Raw genomic sequence first — 20,506 nt, forward strand, 5'->3', positions numbered from 1 at the left:
TCTCCCGTTTAAGGAGCTTGTATGCAGAGCAATTTAACCTTTGAGCTGAAATTTCTTGTTTGTTATTCAACCAAAGGTGAATATTTTGGACAAGTTAGGTACACTTCCATATAGCCATTTCTAAGTTATATAAATGTATCCATTTGTGGGGTGGAGGTGGAAAAACAAAGTAGATATTTTCATGCTAAAAGTAATTTGGGGGGGGGGGGGAAGAGGGTGTGGTTGTGATAAAAAAAATTTAAACAAATTTATCATGTGCTTAATACTTTGGGCCTGATCTAGAGCCCACTGACATCAATGGGCATCTTCAGTGACTTCAATGGATTTTGGATTAGGCAATTAATGAGGACAAGCAGGGGGCAAATTAGAAAAAGGTGGTATTGGTACTCATCCAAGCTCTGCTCTGTCCACAAAATAAGCTGCATCCACTTGAGTGACAAAAATGAGATTCCTCTCTCAGCAGGAGTACAGTTGTTCAGAATATGATCACCCTACCTCTTTCTTCCCCACTTTGATTAGCAGTGCATTAGTTAATGATAATAAAAATATCAAAATTTTTAAGTATCTGAGTTAACACCTCACTGAGATGAAGCAATGGTCTCAAGTTGCAGTGGGAGAGGTCTAGGTTGTATATTAGGAAAAACTTTTTCACTAGGAGGGTGGTGAAGCACTGGAATGGGTTACCTAGAGAGGTAGTAGAATCTCCATCCTTAGAGGTTTTTAAGGCCTGGCTTGCAAAGCCCTGGCTGGGATGATTTAGTTGGGGTTAGAATAATAGAATATCAGGGTTGGAAGGGACCTCAGGAGGTCATCTAGTCCAACCCCCTGCTCAAAGTAGGACCAATCCCCAACTAAATCATCCCAGCCAGGGTTTTGTCAAGCCTGACCTTAAAAACCTCTAAGGAAGGAGATTCCACCACCTCCCTATGTAACCCATTCCAGTGCTTCACCACCCTCCTAGTGAAAAAGTTTTTCCTACCCTGTTTCCCCGAAAATAAGACATCCTCCGAAAATAAGGCCTACTTACAGTTTTGCCTCTTGTTGTAATATAAGGCATCCCCCCGATAATAAGACCTCCCCGATAATAAGGCATCCACCGATAATAAGGCATTTTTCATTTCTGAAAAATAAGACATCCCCTGAAAATAAGACCTAGCGCATCTTTGGGAGCAAAAATTAATAAAAGACACTGTCTTATTTTCGGGGAAACAGGGTAATATCCAACCTAAACCTCCCCCACTGCAACTTGAGACCATTACTCCTTGTTCTGTCATCTGGTACCACTGAGAACAGTCTAGATCCATCCTCTTTGGAACCCCCTTTCAGGTAGTTGAAAGCAGCTATCAAATCTCCCCTCATTCTTCTCTTTTGCAATCTAAATAATCCCAGTTCCCTCAGCCTCTCCTCATAAGTCATGTGTTCCAGCCCCCTAATAATTTTTGTTGCCCTTCACTGGATTCTTTCCAATTTTTCCACATCTGTCATGTATTGTGGGGCCCAAAACTGGACACAGTACTCCAGATGAGGCCTCACCAATGTTGAATAGAGGGAAATGATCACGTCCCTCAATCTGCTGGCAATGCCCCTACTTATACAGCCCAAAATGCCGTTAGCCTTCTTGGCAACAAGGGCACACTGTTGATTCATATCCAGCTTCTCATCCACTGTAACCCGTAGGTCCTTTTCTGCAGAACTGCTGCCTAGCTACTCGGTCCTGAGTCTGTAGCAGTGCATTTGATTCTTCCGTCCTAAGTGCAGGACTCTGCACTTGTCCTTGTTGAACCTCATCAGGTTTCTTTTTTCCAATCCTCTAATTTGTCTAGGTCCCTCTGTATCCTATCCCTACCCTCCAGCGTATCTACCACGCCTCCCAGTTTCGTATCATCTGCAAACTTGCTGAGGGTGCAGTCCACGCCATCCTCCAGATCATTAATGAAGATATTGAACAAAACTGGCCCCAGGACCGACCCTTGGGGCACTCCGCTTGATACCGTCTCCGAGCTAGACATGGAGCCATTGATCACTGCCCGTTGAGCAGGGATGGTCTTGTTTTGAGCAGGGAGTTGGACTAGATGACATCCTGAGGTCTCTTCCAACCCTAATCTTCTATGATTCTTTGTTCAGAAATACAACATTATGGTATCCTCAGCAACTGTAATTCATCCTTGTTGCACACTGGCATAAATTCAATTTTGGACACTATTTATTCAGAGAGTGGGGGGAGCATACACAGGTTTCTTATTAATTGCACTGCAGAAACACCTAGTTGGGCTTTGAATCAAGTGGTGTAAAAAACATATGAAAAAATATACTTTAACCCTTCAGGATTGACCCATTCCTAAGATTCTGGGAGGGGGTTGTTGCAGGACAGGGAGAGTCTGTAGTTAGGCAAAGGAAGGAAAGGCTGCAACTCAGGGCTCTGAGATGTGCCAATCCAACCCAATCACATCTCTCCTTCCTCTGACCTCCCTATCCCCATCTGCTGGGCCCAACCATTCCTTCATGCTGAGAGACAGGACAAGCAGACAACTTCATAGCAGCTGGTGGGGAGCATGACGGAATAGGTACACAGCCAAGAAGTGGATCCATGCTCTGAGATCAAATGGCAAAGAGCAGGAGATTCTCCACATAATTTATGGGGAGGGGTCCTGCTTCAATATCTGCAAAAGGGTCACAGAAGTCAGGGAAGGCTTGTTCAGAGGATGGAGAGAAAGAAGCAGATTTTTTGGCTCTTATCTATTATCTTAGAGCTCTTAAAGACAAATATTTTCATTCTGAAGGTTTCTAGGACTGACTGTATGATAAGTAAGAAAATATAAAACATTTGCAGAGGTATGGTTGAATTATGGGACATTATAAAAAAAATACAGATTTGTCTACGTTTCAATTCTCAGTCATAATACTGTTTCATCAGAGTTTTGCACTCAACTTGGAGGAAAGCTATAAAGGCTCAATATTAAGTATCCCCCTCTGGCTCCTCCTTATTCTCGCTATTTACTGCTGCCTTTGCCTGTTCATCCCAATGCTTGGAAAAATTTCCCATTTCCTATTCAGTAAGCCTGCTCTTTACCCAACACCTTCAAATCCATTTCTTCCAGGCATCTTTCCTTTCTTTGCCTCATCAATAACATTGCCTCACTCTCCCTTCTCTGAAGTGTCCTGTATGTTTTAGTTATCACAGAGTGTCCCAAATGGTTATGGAGCCATTTATAATTATTTTAAAAATGTTCCTTGATAGGAGATTGCAGATATGCCTCCAAATTAAGTATACTGTACTGATCACATTTCTAACTACAAGAATCTATCTGCAAATCCTCATTTTTATTTTGTGGATTAAATTTGGAAAGTTTACTGCTATTCTATTCATGGAGCAATAGCACAATTTTGAAGCACCTGAAAGGTGAAGAAATGACAGACTTGTATTCAATAATTACAGCCATAGTAAAAATGTCCTATATGTATAATACAGATTATTATTTTTGCCGCAAGTCTGTCAGTCAGCTGATTGACTTTCAAGGAGAAATGTCACATTTTCCTCCACCAGAAAAAGTGAGATCTTAGAGGCTGGATTGGAGCTAGTCATTTTCTTTCTGAAAGCTAGTGCATTACAGTGCACATGCAGTGACGGTTTTGGAAAAATTTCTTTCTTTTGAGCCTTCTTAACTAGCGAACATTGGCTGGTGTTCAAAAACTTTTTTCCTTAAGTGTGGATTTTCAAAGGACTCTAAGTGAATTGGGTGGCTAACTCCAACACAATATGAATAGGATTGGCACCCAATTCCCTTAGAGTCCTTTGAAAATCTTAAACTCAAAGTCCAGTGGTGCTGAAAGCAAGTTTTGATAAAAAGATTACTAGCATTCTAATATGCAACCTTGTGAACAAGTGGACAGAGGAGCTGTCACCGCCAATTTAGCCAGACTCACTGTCTGTCATGTATAAGTAAGGCATGATGGACAGCAAGATCAGGCCCCGATTGCTCCTCCACTCTGTGCTCAGGCATTTGGGCAAGCGTCATGCTTCATCTTTCTCAGTGCTTGTAGTAAGAGTGGGACGGGTGGAGAGCGGTACATCAGCTGCCCTGATGCAGTAGAAATGTCTCTCCTTTGGGGGCCCCTAAAGCAACAGGTACTACATTTTGTGTTGTCCTGAACTGTAAACAAGTCACATATCAGGGTCCGCATTGCTGGAATGTCGATTGAACCAGACAGTTCTGTAGTTCCAATTCTTGATCCCCAGATAGGAATCTGCTAAGGCTGTCCACAAGAATATTGTGTATCCCTGAAAGGTGCACTGCTGATAGAATGATGTGGTGACTGATTCACCAATTTCACAGGATGATGGCTATTATACAAATTGATGGCTGGGTTGGATTTCATGCCGCCTTGCTTGCTGATATAGAATACTGTCATCATATTGTTTGACTGTATTTGAACATGTCCTGTTTTTATGTATGGAAGAAACCTTTCGCAAGCTCTGAGGACTGCTTGCAATTCCAAACTGTAGAGTCCATATGTCTCATGCATGCTGTATGTTCACCCAGATGAGTGCCCCATCTCAATAAGCAGGTTTCTGTGATGAGCATTTTCTCATATGGAGAGGGAATGAATGGGAGTTCCATACACACAGTTGGTAACTGTTTTCCCACCAATTTAGTGAGTCTCATATACTGTGAGGGATAGATTCCTGTTTTTCCATGTGGTCTCTGCTTGGGACATATACTTTCTTGAGCCAGACTTATAGGCTGAGAAGCTGAAGGCTTGAAAACAGTGTTACATATGTGCAGGCAGCCAAGTGACCTAAGAGAGTAAGACATGACCCAACCAATGTCTGTGGACTGGCTTGAAGCTTTGCAACTAGTGCCTTCATGATCAGGAGTCTGTCCTTTGGGAGATATGCCCTGACTGTGATAGAGTTCAGTGATGCTCTGATAAAGTTTGATCATCTATGTGGAGACCAACATGGATTTCTCTTTGTTTACACAGATGCCCAGTGATCGCAGCAGCTTGAGTAGAGCTGTTGTTGTTGAATTGACCTCTTGATGAGATCTCCCTGTCAACAGCCAATCATCGAGGTATGGAAAGACAGAAATTCTGTTGTGTTGGAGGCGAGCTGCCATGACTGACATCACCTTTGTAAACACCCTTGGGATTGTAGGAAAGCCAAAAGAAGCACCTTGTAGGGATAGTGTTTTGGACCTACAGTGACCCTGAGAAATTTCTTGTATATGGAGTGGATATCTATATAAAAATTGGTTCACAGTTCTCAAAATGAGATCCCTATCTCCTTTGTTTAATGAGAGAATTGTTGCTGCCAACATCCCCATTCTGAAACATACTCTTTGAATGTAGATGGTGAGTCATCATAGATCTAGGACAGGTTTCAATTCTCTCTTTTTTGGGGGGTGGGAGGAGAGAAATCAGGAAATACCTTGAATAGAACCCTTTTCCTTGTTATTGAGGAGGAGTTTATGGCTCCCAGATGCAGAAGGAACCTTTTTCCTGAATGAGCATCTCCTCATGACAGTGGTCCCTGAAGAGGAACAGGGATGGAGATTGTGAAGGGGGAAGGGAGAGGAACTGTATCATGTATCTCGCATGAACAATGTCGAGGACCCATCTGTTGGATGTTTTGGTCCACCAGTCGTTGAAGAAATAGACTAGATGGTCTCCAAATTGGGTATAGGAAGACAAGTGTAGGAGCAGAGTTGGTTCACACCTCTAGACAATCTTGTCATAATTGTTTCCTTAGAGATGGCTGGGTTCTGAAGGTTTAAAAAAAAAAAAAAAAAAAAAAAAAAATCAAGAGGAGCAGTCTGTCTAGTTCTTTGCAGCCTCTGACACTGCCTTGGAAGCTCATAAGGTCTGTGGTGGAAAAATGGTTGGAAAGTAGGTCTTTGCTTGTATGGTTGCAGCCTATGGAAAACTCTCTTGGATGCTGGTGTATAAACACCAAGCAAACGGAGAGTTCCCCTATAATTTTTTGGTAAGCGTAGGGACTTCTGTCTTCTCACTAATGAGATAGTTATCCTCAAAGGGCAAGCCCTCTACCGTGGATTGGACCTCTCCCAGGAATCCAGAAGACCGAAGCCACAATGCTCTCCCCATGACCACTCCCATGGCCACTGAATGGCAGGTTGTGTCAGCTACAGCAAGTGCAGTCTGCCGTAATGATCTCGCAATCGGCTTTTCTTCCTCAATAAGCACTTTAAACTGTCCACTAAGTTCATGTGGGAGTTTATCTGAAATTCTGTGAATTTGTTATAGTTGACAAAATTGAGTTTGGCCATTCTGATAGTTTGCTATTCTGAATTGCAGGCTAGTGGAGGAAGAGACTTTTCTACTGAAAAAGTCCAAATGCTTAGCCCCTTTATCAGAAGGGGTGAAGTTTGGCTGGTGTCTGTTCCTTTCTGATGCTGCCTGGTCCACCAAATTTTGGAGTCGAGTGAGTAAATAAAAATTCTGCCCCCTTGGCACCAATATTCATGAGGAGCATCATCTGCTTGGATTGTGTTCCATGAGCAGTGCTGATGGTACTGTATACTTCATAGTATCTCTGCTAGTAGAGCATACCAGAGACCGAATCTCTGCATACACTGACGATACTGTTGGTTTAGCAAGACCTTGATTAATAGAAGGTCTGGTGGAAGGACTTCCCCTGTTGTGCCACTCCTGAATAGTGGAAGTCAATGTCTCTAAAAATGGTAGGGCCTGAAAGAATGGGCAAAACTTAGAATCCTGCAGGATGAGGAGGTCTTGCTGAGCACTGTATTTTTCTCTTAATGAGGGGGGAAATGAGTGCTCCTCTCTGCCTGCACCATCAGAGTCAGCTTAATGAGAGATCATGGTAATGAGGACTCCTAAGTCAAAAATCCTGATACTATCTGTGCTGGTTGCGGCCAATACTCTTCTTTCAATGGTGCTTTGGATAGTAGCGGAGTAGCCGATGGTGCCAGTTTCAAGGCAGTCTTGCTTTTCAGAGCCAGGGTTTCAGTGCTATGCTCGGAAAGAACTGCTGTGGTGCAGTAGACTGGACGTGGTTGTCACCGAACTGGGAAGGATCAGTGACAAAAGATTTAGTTCTTAAAGTCCGGGATTCCGGGCGGGGGGGGGGGGGGGGGGGGGCGGAATATCGCCAAATTTAGCAACACCTGTATAAACTATTACCCTAAGGAAAATAACAAATATTTACAGATAAATCAATGAAGAAAGCAAGTGCTGGACCATTCTGTTTCACACCAGGGGCAGTAGAAAGGAACTGGAGAGGTGGTTGGTCCATGCTGCCATTTATACCCTCAGTCTGAAGCACCAGGAAGATGACTGTGCAGATGCAGAACAGCAGCCATTGCTATCAAAAAAATCTTCTGGACTCAGATGCACTGAACACATGCACACGCAGTACAAATAGGGACCAGCGCTCGAAGAACACCCCACCCCCAATTTGGAAGACACTTGAAGGTGAGGTGAAAGAACAAGGGAGAAGCAGAGACAACATTACTGTTATGAGATGATGAGGGACTGGAACCAGCTGACTGAAGCCTGTGAAGAGGTATAAAAACTGCCATCTGAGCACACAAACCATAACAAAGGGGGCCTTCTTTGGTTGGGAGCCAAAGGTAACAAAAACAGGGAAAAACTGTTCCTTTGCAGAAATAAGCTTTCCAGCTCACTGTTGACAATGTAAGTTAGGTCCCCCTGCCCTGGGGTCAGAATCAGAGCCAATGCAAGGGGATGGATGGACTGATCATATGTTTGGTATGGCTACTGGCTCCAGTGCCCACTCAACGGCACAAGTGGTATCTCTTGTGGCTTTAGTCATCTGCAACTCTCCTCCCACAGAATTTAGCATTGTAAGGCTCTCTTATGAGATATTATAGTTGCCTAATCCAGTCAGATACTCCCCATACTAGCAGTATATGGCATTTGCCACATGCACCTGGGTTGGCAGTTTTAGAGACATGGGAGAATGCACACGGACATTGGAATGCACGTGGAACTCCAGGACAGAGAAAAGCGGTGGCCAGGTAGTGAAACCAGACAATGAGCTTTCAACATAGGTTTCTGTATAGCTGTACTTTCCAATCCAGTTCAATTGGCTCTGGTTACTCCATTGGGCAGTATTCTCCCACAGCATTAGAAACCTATACAAAGGCCTATGACAAAATTTTATGTCAATAAATCTGAAGCCAGCATCGGACCTCCCTCACATGGTAGAAATTAGAACAAGTGAGGTTCTAAGGAAAGGCTTTGAGTCTCTGCCAGTCCCATCCAATACAAAACTAGAGGATCTTACCTTTAGGAAAATGTATTCACCATCTACACTGCACAAAGGGGCAGTCATGAAAGCAGTGTTTTCCTAGCTTATCTAGCTGTGCATTCTGAAATGTATTCAGTCTTATGAACATGCTAAGGATCTGGAACAAGCACATGTGAAAAGAATACTAAAAGAAAAGTGTAATGGGATGTGAAATCCCTGTTCACTCAGATTATCTTTAAATTTTGGCCTCTATTCATTGCTATTACTTACCATAACATGAACCTGCTAATCTATTTGTTTCCTGTAACACTTTACAAAAATTAAGGTTTTATGAAGAGTGAGTCACTACAAATACAGCCTCTATAGGAGTCTTTCCAAGAGTATTAAAGAATTAGCCACCCCTAGTGGGAGAACAGTTCAGGGATGCCAAGATGCTCTTCTACATGGACTGGCTGTAGTCATCAGCCTAAACTGACAGAATGCAGAAGATTAATGGTATTGGTCTGGGCATTTATGCTGCAACATTAATGTTTAACATTCTCTCAAGAGCAGGCCATGTTGCTGCTTCCTTATCTTATCAGGTAAAGAGATTTAGAGCTTTCATGCCACAAGTTAAATGTGAAGCCCACTCCGGTTACCAATTCTGTGCCCTTGATCACTAGAAACACTGTGTTGGACATATAAATTGCCACAAATATTCAGTTATCAGAATCTAGAATTTTAGTTGGTTCTTGGAGAAAATTGACCTGCCAGGTGATTAAACATAACCGTTTTGTATCCACCAAACATGCCACCATCCCACTGCCTGATGTTCCTGACGCTAGAGCCTGACAACACAGAACCTCAGGGCTCAACAGAATAACCCTTAAGAATATGCAAAAAGAACAGAGTACTTGTGGCACCTTAGAGACTAACAAATTTATTAGAACATAAGCTTTCGTGGACTACAGCCCACTTCTTCGGATGCATGCGAAAGCTTAAGCTCTAATAAATTTATTAGTCTCTAAGGTGCCACAAGTACTCCTGTTCTTTTTGCGGATACAGACTAACACGGCTGCTACTCTGAAACCTTAAGAATATGGTGAACAGCTTGTAAAACTGAAAGGCAGAATGAGCATCAAGAATTCTCCACCATTCATCATATTATATCAAGCAAGCAGAAATGTGATTTAGTAAAGCTGCAGCTCATGGATACTATGAAGGGGTGTCCATCTTTTCATTATAAAAAAGTGTTGCTCCAGGAACTACATTTTTCATATATTTCTGATAGACATTAATTTCTCTTGCTCCCCATTTCATGCTAGAAGATAGGAGCAGGTATCCTCATAGCAGCTGGAGCACATGACAGAAAAGGCATAAAGCCAGGAGGATTATCTTTTAATGAACTAACTCAGGCCAGCCAAATAGTGACCTGCACTACATGAAGGTGGTATAAGGATACGAGGGGCAGGGCCGGCTCCAGCTTTTTTGCCGCCCCAAGTGGCGAAGGGGAAAAAAAAAAAAAAAATTGGCGGCACTTCGGCAGCAGTTCAATTGCACCGCTTCATTCTTCAGCAGTAATTTGGCGGTGCGGGTCCTTCACTCCCTCTCTTCCTCTTAGGCGGCAGCTCAAAGAGGAAGAGAAGGACTGAGGGACCCGCCGCCGAAGACACGGACATGCTGCCCCTTTCTATTAGCCGCCCCAAGCACCTGCTTCCTTCGCTGGTGCCTGGAGCCAGCCCTGAGGAGGGGGCACATTGTGCCCCTTATGCTCCTGTATCAGCTATCTGCATCACAGATAACAGCACTGCAACTGATGCAGCCTCTATAAAACTGCTCCAACTACCTCCAAACAAGTGGGAAGAAAAGGGCTGGAAGTGTGGAGCCTTGACTCACTGGGTTGCAGCTTCCCTCTCAGGCTGCTAGGGGGAATGCTGGCTCTAACAGAGGGCTTATTGGCAGAGGCACGATTGAGTTCTCAATAGCTTCAAATGAACTAATTTTATGGAGTACAAGCCAGACTGAATACTTACTCACTGGGTGTATTCGGAAAAAAAAGTAGAAAAATGCTTGCTTATCTTAAACATTAGACGATTTCAAGATAATTATAATTGCACTTATTACTTTCATACCAAAGAAAATGTCCTTTTAAAGCAAGAGGCCCGCTGCAGAAAAAAAGATCTTTCAAAGTAATATTTTTAGAAAATCCAGTCTCCAGTTCTGAGCACCATTAAAGGAATTCAGTAGATAATCAGTATTCAAATTCATAACTCCTAAGAATGTGTAGGAGGCAAATTAGCAGCCTTCATTCTCTGATAGCAGCTAATAACTTTTGAGTGGGTCCTTCCATTATGGGGAATAGTATTCAGCATATTTTTCCTTTCCTTTTTAAATGACCTCTCAAATGCTATACACCACAGAACAGAATCCGGAAGGTGTAATTTTTTTTCAGTGCAATTCAAGATGTACTACCAGAGAGAGGGGGGTAAAAGCCTTCTTTTCCCCTTTTTAAATACTAAGGCTGATCTACAGTGATTTGTGTTCATTTAATTATAACAACAAGAAAACCCATGGTGTTCCAAGCACGTTAGTCAGTTTAGAATCTCCGTTATTTTTGTGGGAGAGGAGGATGATATAGGAAAAAGCATCAATTGTTTTGAAGTCAGAAGAGTGGTTTTTGTTTGTTTGATTTTAAGATGCAGAGGCTCTTTTAAGGAGCTTTATCACTACATCATGGTCACTTGCATTGTTCTTTTTATTACAAATGTATGCACACAGTGTTTGGTGCTTCATCTACCAGTATACTGATTCTGTACTGAATGCATTTTATTTTTTACCAAGGAGAATATTCAATCAGGATTTACAGATTAAAAGATCAATATGTATCAGAATAGGGCTACTAGACGTCTTATAGTGCTAATTAATCTTCCTAACTCCATTCTACCTGCTGGTGTATTTGAAGCTTTTTTAGATTAGCCCAACCTTTCATGAAACAGATTTTAGAATAGTATGGCATTAGCAAGCAACATTGAGTATATAATGAAAAATATTACATTGAAATTCTGCACAAAAACCTCAATGCATTATTTTCACTCAAAATTCAAACACTAGGGTAAAACACCACAGTTGGGTTATGAAGGAACACCAGGGAAGCCACCGGTGGGCACAAGACCCCACCATTAACTTTCTTCCTGTCCTAGCAACCTTAAATTCTCTAACCCCACTTTTTTTAGATCCACAACTGACAATAAACAAATAAATAAATAAATAAATGAAAGAAAGAAAATAGTAATACAGTGCTTTCCTTTTATAAGAATCACATTTGTCCCAGAAGATTTGATTTTTATAAGTGGTTGATTCTTGCAAGTGGAGTATAGGTTAGTACAGGGAATTATTTTGTCCCAGTGGTTTTGATCACTATAGGCACTTGATTCTTTTATCAGCGATTCTTATAAATGGAGTATACTGGTACCATCTAGTTTTTAAATCTATTTTCACCCACACATCTCAAAGCACTTTACAAAGAACGTTACAGATGGGGAAACTGAGGCACAGTGAGGCAAACTGACCTGCTCAGGGTCACCCAGCAGACTAATGGCCGAGACAGGAAGCGTCAATCCCAGTCGAGTGCTCTATCAACTATACTATACTGCCCCCCTAAAAAACAACCCCAAAAATTATCCAAAGACCGAAATCCAACCATTCTTTACACATAAAAGATTGCAGGATATGGTGGGTTGTGGATTTAAACTAAAAAAACAAAACAAAACAAAAAACAAAAACAAAAAAGGGGTTGAAAACCCTGCTTCCCAGAGTAGAGTACCTTGGAATACTAATGGGGTTAGCCAGGAGTGCACATTTTAGAGGAAAGGTAACAAGTTGTCGGGTTGCTTCATTATCCTCTTAAAAAAAAAAAAAAAAAAAAAAGCCACACCCACACCCCCCCACACTTGGGGATTTCAAACTATATATTTTCCACTTTTTATATATTTTAAAAGGAGGCAGGCATACTGTAGAATATATTTTGCCATGCTACATGGCTTTTCTAAAGATAATCTCTTTATAGATATTCAATCACAAATTACTTTTCTATTACAGTTGCCAAAATGTTGACAGTACAATGTCTGTGGACAGCATGCTCAAAAACTCTTATGTTGAAAGACTGCCTATGGCAAGTCAGTCAAAAACAATCTGTTCCTCTTTTTCCTCTCCTTCCCCCTCCACCACAAATAAAGCTTTAGAGCAATTCTATCCCCCAGCCTATGGATGTTAAATTACCCTTATTGAGTAAACTGAAAAAGCAGAAAAGTTCCATTATTTTCATATTAATAATAAAAATTGGCACAGCACTAACTTCTAACAGCTCCAGAATGGGTTGCAAATATAGCATGATATTTCACATAACTCAAAATGTTTATTCTTAATCTTTTCCCTTCTCCTCCCGCTGCCCCATAATATTTTACTTTGAAGAATTTATTGGTTTAGCAGAATTTGAAAGCAGAAGGATTAAAAAAGTGATAAAGGGGGTGCAGAAATTAGCAGAGGTGGCACTACCTGAAAGCTCATCAGAAAGGGGAGTGAGAACAATATCAGGCAAGAAGGGTTTGGAAGTATGGATCAGAACAGGAGCACTTTTAGCACTGCGTATATAGGCCGATGGCAGAGCACATTCACCAATGGATCGGCTTCTCATGGCTTCAAAAAAGGAAAAGAAAGAAGTGGGGAAGGAAAAAAAAGAAGAGTGACTATAATGAAAGGCTTGTGTCACAGAAAAAGCAGCAACAGAGGAAACAAAGAAAGGAAGAAAACTTTAAAACTTAAAACATTTCAGCACGGCAGATATTGGCAGAGCTGTAAGAAAGAAAAAAAATCAGTGGACACATAAGACATTTCGAGTTTTAAACTTTTTATGTAAAGCAGCAATAATGCCTTTAGTCTGACAGTTACAATTATTTTCCATCCAAAATTGATAAACTAATTAAATAGCATTATTTTCCACTGCATCAGGGGTTGAAAAATCAGCAAGTTCAATACCATTCCAAAAACCAATCAGAACGTGTGCAATTTTAATCTAAAAAGTAATTTACACTATTATAGTTCTATTTTTCTAAACTAGCTTTAGTGTTGAACAAGAGTATCCTGATTTTGACAAACAATTTTCAATTCAAGAATTTCCAATGGGTTTAAAATACTAAAAGAAAATTATTTTTTTTGTCAGAGATTCACAGTTTAAACACAATACTATAATAATAATAAAATAATAAATAGTTCACAAAAATCTAGTTGAAGTTGATTAACAATTTCTTATTTGTAGAGAAAATTTCAATAGTAAGTTCTGAACATAAATGGATATTTGATAAATATTCCCAGATATGAACATTTTCTTACTTCAGTTTATTTAACTAGCTCAGTTCAAGGACAGGTTCAAAGTTGAGAAACCAACTGACAGCTGACTAAAAAGATTGTTTTTCACTTCCAATTTATAAATAAAAAAAGGGTGTGTGAAAGAATGAGATCTACTAGTTCTAAAATCTTGAAGGACATAGTGAACATGGTGGCCAAAAACAACCAGTTCAATTTGTTAACTACAGATAAAATACTTCCTTTGTCTAAAAAAATAGTTTTAAAATGAAAAATGTGTTTGATAAACTTACTTTTCCCTTGTATTTCCAGCTCATTTAGTTTGATTTTAGTTAATTAATAAACAATTTTGAATTGCAGTTTTTCTGCATTCTTATTTTAATTCCTGTTTCCATCCAAATGCAGCTTGACACAAATCACAAGTAAAAATTAATCTAATAAATCAGAAAATCTTGAATGGCACATTTCTAACAACTTTAAAAAATGCAAATATTAAGAACCTCAATAAATGTGTGTTAAGCTTAAATAAATACATATAGATGTAGTGTTTCCTCCTGGTTATTAAAAAGTATCAAATTTAGCGTAAAAGCTGCATGTTTTAGTTGCTAATCAACAAGTTTTATTGGGTACCAGGCAACAAGAATCAACCTCTCTTTAGGAAAATAACTAAAAACTACAAATGCAAAACAAGATTAAAACAGATCATTTATATCAAGGATTTTTGCTGGCTGATTTTGAATTCGTCAATTAAATCACTTTGATTTAAATCAATCCACCCTGTTTGATGGGATTACTTCTATAAAAGTTGCAGCATAAGAATTATATTTGCCATATTCCCAATAATCTTAACAGTTACTTGGATAATGTTTTTTTTTCCATTTTGCAGTATATCAGCAAGAATAGATACAATTTATTTCTGTCAGTATAACTAAGCTTATAAAGATACAATTCATGATCTTCCAGTAGTGTTCTCCTTCACATTTTCATGACGGAAATCTTAATTAAATGATTTCAAAAACCATTATACACTGACTTTTTTTTATGGGAATTTCAGTGCTTTTTTTAAAAAAATAAAACTTGATTAGTAAATACAATATCTATAGACTTGTTACTCAGTTGCATGCATCTTCAAAACATCTTGAAATAAAATATGGGAATTCTATTCTGCATGGGAATCAGAAGTACATGGAGGTGGTACAAGTTGGAATTAGTCACAGCACACTTATCACTCCAATTAAAGGGATGCCTCTAACATAGCAACATGCAGAAAAAAAAAAAATGGTGAATCAATGTACGTGGAGCAGGAAACACATGGGACAAGTGGAGCATAGAGATTATACAGTTCTAAAAGCACTTTGAAGAGAGTCTGGTAAGACATGTTTTAAATCAAAACAGTTTCCTATTAAACACAGGGCTTCTCTACACAAACATTTAACTGGAGGCAAGTTGGGGTATGAATCTTCAAAGCGCTGGCTTGTGTAGTCATGGCAGAGCACTGGGAGAGAGCTCTCCCAGCGCTCTTTAATAAAAAAACAAAACAAAAACAGCATGAGGGGCGTAGCTCCCAGCCCTGGTGCACTGTCTACACTGGCGCTTTACAACGCTGAAACTGGCTGCGGGGGGTGGGGGGGGGGGGGAGGAGGAGGAAGAGGAAGGGTGAGAAAGTTGCAGCGCTGTAAAGTGCCAGGGTAGACAAGCCCTAAGTCTCTGTTAGTATCAGTTCGTTTGTGTACTTTGATCAAGTCGTATTTCAAAGTCCTCGATAGGACTTCCATAGTTCAAAATGAACTAGGGAACTGTTAGTGCACATCATCAGGGTCCATACAGACAGCGTATGGCAAGCTAGTGCGGAGTCAATTCACACAAACTCAGTGTTGTATAGACAAGCCCTCTGTTTATGCAAGAGAAACTGACTAGAAGTAGTTTTGCTGCGAAGTCTACAAGTAACAGTAAGTGCAAGGCTCCAGCTTCCTTTATTTTCAAAATCCATAGTATTAAAATATAGGCCATATTCTATTATTAGATGCACAGCACGCATTATTGTGTCTCTTAAAATAAATCAAATGAACATGGATATTAGAATATCTTTTAAACTACAGAGCATGTACCAAACTTTTAGAATAAAATACTAGACCTAACACAATTCTGCTCATAATAGCTCATCTTAATTAATTAGCCTCTTACAGTTGATATGGCTAGGTCCACTTTTTCATGTTCTCTGTATGTGTGTGTGCGCGCGTGCGTATTTTATATTATAGATCTATCTATCTCTCTTCTTACTATATGTTCCATTCTATGCATCTGATGAAGTGGGCTGTAGCCCACGAAAGCTTATGCGCAAATAAATTTGTTAATCTCTAAGGTGCCACAAGTACTCCTGTTCTTAAAATGAAGCGTTCCTTGTAATCAGGAGCTTGTCTCCCCAACTCCATGCCCTGGAATAGTGTTTCAAAGCCTTCAGAACAGTCCAATTGAGATAATGGAAATTTAAACTGCCTTTCCAAGATAAAAATGCAAATCAATATTAAGACAACTGCCTATGAGATGCTGTGAAATGCATTAGCCAGTCTAGCTCAAATTTTAAAATTATTTTAGTTTAAATAAGATGTGCTATATTAGTATCAATAGTCAAGTAAGGGGAGTCTTATTACCAGGATTTGAGGTTTTCAAATGAGTGAAGGTTGTGTAGCAGCGTTTTTTACAATAAATTGTATCGTACAATTCTGAAAGTTCACAAGGAAGAGTCTTGATATTTTTTCTCTGTATAGAGTAATAGTAAAATTAAAAATATTTATTCTCCTTCCATATCTTGATTTGGGGAGGTGGTAGAGGGAAGGGAGTAGAGGAGGCAGATGGATATGCCATATTTGCTGTTTTCATTGTATGCCTATTTTACCCTGACCTGTTGACTATTTGGGACCACATTCTCACCTAAGATATGCATCAGTATATATCTCACATCATTTACTATTGTTCTTGCAGACAAGTGTAGTAATTAGTGGATTTTTCATGTTATGATATACCTCTAGGATCAGAATCTGCTGCTTAGGCTATGAATCCTGGACTCTAACCCAACAAAAGATTTTTCAACCCATATGCATACAAAGTTAAAAGGCCCTTTTTGAAAAAATACTTTACATAAGATCAGGCTAATAAATGTACACACTGCGTATCAGAGAAGCTGTGAATTTTACTTGAGTCAAACACATACACAAAAATGTGCGCACGCGCAACTAATGGGTGCTGGCATGAGGATGGCTCAAAACAGAGGTGACAGACATCTACAAAACATAGATAGAAAATACCCCCATCTTTTTCTTACCATAAAAATATTCAACATATACTTCCCCTACTCAAACATATAAGGAGTATATTACCAACAATCAAAGGAAATATACTGTATATCAAAGACCAAACACAACATCTGAGGACTGACTCCATTCCAGACCTAAATTCAGGTCTGTTTGCAGAGTCCATATAGAATTTAAGAGGATCTGATAACCAACTACAGTGTAGGAGAAGATATATTCTACCCCTGGGCACCAAGGTCTTACAATTACAACCATGGTCACAATCAATTTATGTTCCGTTTATTTCAAATAAGAAACCAAAGCAATGCCTTCCTAGTGCTTTAAGATATTAGCATAGGGTTAAGATCTTGGTCTCTCTCTCCTCTCCTGATGAGAATTATGTTTATGAGGGAGAAGAAAATAAAGCACAGGATTAAAATATGGCAGGGTTCAATTAACTCACCAGAGCCAGCCTTACATATTTAGGGTGGGAGGGGGAACCTTGATGTTCTCAAACAAATTAGTTGCTAATGCTAGGCATCACCACCAGCTGCATAAGTTAACTCTGGCTACTAAAAATCATTAACTCTCTTTATTTAAAAACTGAAGAAGGAAACTCATTACACATTTTACTTAATTTACTGTATGTCAAGTAGTACAGTAACAGTTTGATAAAGATGTTTGCAGAAAAATGTAGCTAATATCAGAGTTCAATTTTTAAAATTATCAGATTACTTATTCCAAACAAAGTAAATTGTAAATATATATGAAAAAATTAGTAGCCAAAAGGATATTGGAGTATGTTACTGTATATCACAAATGGACTGTTAATCACTTCATAATTTTTTTAAAACCTATAGGGATTTGGGGAGCTGGCTCTGGCACCTATTTTTGGGGTTTGCACCTTATAACTGTAATATTAGTGCTGGGACACTTGTGCACAGAAAATATATTCCCATGTAAGCATGAAGAGATTCGTGAATTTTTTTAAATGGTTATATTAATTTAACAAAAAAAAAAAAAGAGTCCTGTTAAGATTCTTTCACGCAATAGGATTGTTTGGGGGAGAAAAAACAAACAGATGATGTATTACAATGAGACTAAAATCAGATTAGTTAGTTACTGATCAGGTCAATATATAGCTTGACCTGGATAAATTTCAGTGATTTAGGAATGAAACCATACAACAGGAGTCCCCAATGCGGTGCCTGTGGGCGCCATGGCATCTAAGTGCGCCCGCGTACTGGCTGGCTGACAAGCAGCAGCATCCAGAGGCGTCGCCGCCGAAATGCCGCCGATTTTCGTCGCTTATTGACGTTGCTGCTTGCCAGCGGCATTTCGGCAGATGCTCGTCCGCCGCCACGGTCCTCCGTGGCTCGTCGTCTGGCACCGGCCAGACGAAAAAGGTTGGGGACCACTGCCATACAATATCTATCTTTTGAAATTAATAATTAGAGACAGCAAAAATCTAACAGGATCTTTAATTTGGTATCATCTTGTTAAGACACTGAAGGTTAACAGAAAACTCTCATACAAGGGTAATTACAAATGAACTATAGATTCTAATAATTACAATTTTAAGTATCTGAACCATAATGAAGAATACTTAGTCAAACTACAAGCGGTCAACTTATCAGCATGAGACAGGAAACGCAGATTGGTGTTTGAATGCATGAGAAAGGCAGACATTTGAAGTTGTTTTTAAGCTTTTTGGGGCAGAGATTGTGTCTTCCTACACAGTTGCACAATGGATCCCCAGCCCTGATGGAGGCTTTAGGTGCTAAACAAATAATTAAACAAATAATCACCGAATCAGCAATGTTGAGAGGTCATCTAGTCCAGTCCCTGTGCTAAGGTAGGAACAAGTAAATATTGACCATCCCTGGCAGTTGTTTGTGTAAGATGCTCTTAAAAACCTCTAACAGGGATTCCTACTCCAGTGCTCAACTACACTTTTAGTTCTCCGTCTTATTCTCTATCCCTTTTTGAATGATTCCTAACCTAAATCTCCTTTGCTGCAAATTAAGAAGACCATTACTTCTTATCCTACCTTCACTGGACCTGAGAAAAACTGATCACAATCCTCTTTGTATCAGGTCCCCCTCAGTTTTCTTTTCTCAAGATTAAAACTACTTCAATTTTGTTAAGCTTTCCTCATAGGTCACATTTTCTAAACTTTTTTTCTCTCCAATTTATCCACATCTTTCTTAAAGTGTGGCACCCAAAACTGAACACAATATTCCAGCTGAAGACTCCCCAGGGCCGTGCAAAAAGGACAATTATCTCCTGCATCTTAAATATAATACTCCTGTTAACACACCCCAGAATTTTAGCCTTTTTTTGCATCTGCATCACATTGTTGATTTATATGCAATTTGCAATCCACTATAACTCCTGGATCCTTTTCAGGAGTACTAGTGTCTAGCCATTCATTCCCCATTTTGTGGTTAGGAAGAAAAATATTAAATGCACAAGTGTAGTACTTTGCACTTGCCTTTAGAGAAAACAAGATGAAATTCAGTAATTTGTCAAAGTCATTTTGAATTCTAATCCTGTCCTCCAAAGTGCTAGCAACCCATTCCAGCTTGGTATCATCCACAAATTTTATAAGCATACTCTTCACTCCATTATCGAAGTCTTCATTAATGAAAACATTGAATAGAACTGGACCCAGAACAGACCCCACTAGTAATAAATAGTAGAAACTAATAGTGTTGTAAGATATTCTTAAGAAAACAGTTAATTTAAACACAGATTTAAAAATTTTAATTACCCTCCAGAATTTCTGGGGGAAAGAGGAGAAATACTTGCATTTCTGAAAGTCTACTTCAATTATATATTCAATTGATGACATGCATTAGCTGCGCCTCAAACTGTCTCAAAACATACCAGCTGTTAGGCAGTATCAGTAAAATTACTTCTCTCACTGAATAAGGCTAACATCATTTACCATTATGGAGATATTAAAACAGCAACAGACATTTCTAAAAAAACAATTTCTCTTTTCAATGTAAACAACTGCAATTTTCCTTCAAGCAATAGAGAACAACTGAGATCATCTTAGGAGATAACTCATAATAAGTAAGTTTTTAGTCCAAGTCACATTTGCATTTTCTAAGTCAGTCATACAAACATGAATGAAGTCTCCATTAAGTAATCCACCTAAAACACTGTCTAGCATGACTCATTTTTAAAACAGGAAATAAAAAATTTCTTCAGGAACATAACAATGGCCGTACTGGGTCAGACCAAAGGTCCATCCAGCCCAGTATCCTATCTACCGACAGTGGCCAATGCCAGGTGCCCCAGAGGGAATGAACCTAACAGGTAATGATCAAGTGATCTCTCTCCTACCATCCATCACCACCCTCAGACAGAGGCTAGGGACACCATTCCTTACCATCCTGGCTAATAGCCATTAATGGACTTAACCTCCGTGAATTTATCCAGTTCTCTTTTAAACCCTATTATAGTCCGAGCCTTCACAACCTCCTCAGGCAAGGAGTTCCACAGGTTGACTGTGTGCTGTGTGAAGAACAACTTCCTTTTATTTGTTTTAAACCTGCTGTCCATTAATTTCATTTGGTTCCCTAGTTATATTATGGGAAAAAGTAAATAACTT

General features: G+C 39.6%; 1 protein-coding gene across 3 annotated transcripts in view; it reads right to left on the bottom strand.

Moving 5' to 3' along the window:
- RALGAPA1 (Ral GTPase activating protein catalytic subunit alpha 1) overlaps window positions 1-20,506 on the bottom strand; it is a 245,567-nt gene that overhangs the window by 146,378 nt on the left and 78,683 nt on the right. For 2 of the 3 annotated variants that reach the window (XM_054025345.1, XM_054025346.1), the window contains exon 17: window positions 12,788-12,928. The exons of the other annotated variant lie outside the window; for it this stretch is intronic. In XM_054025345.1, coding sequence (XP_053881320.1) covers window positions 12,788-12,928 — 141 coding nt within the window. The remainder of the gene's footprint in view (window positions 1-12,787; window positions 12,929-20,506) is intronic. 3 annotated transcript variants of the gene reach the window in all.

Source organism: Malaclemys terrapin, chromosome 4, assembly GCF_027887155.1.
Source record: "Malaclemys terrapin pileata isolate rMalTer1 chromosome 4, rMalTer1.hap1, whole genome shotgun sequence".
Classification (NCBI taxonomy): Eukaryota; Metazoa; Chordata; order Testudines; family Emydidae; genus Malaclemys; species Malaclemys terrapin.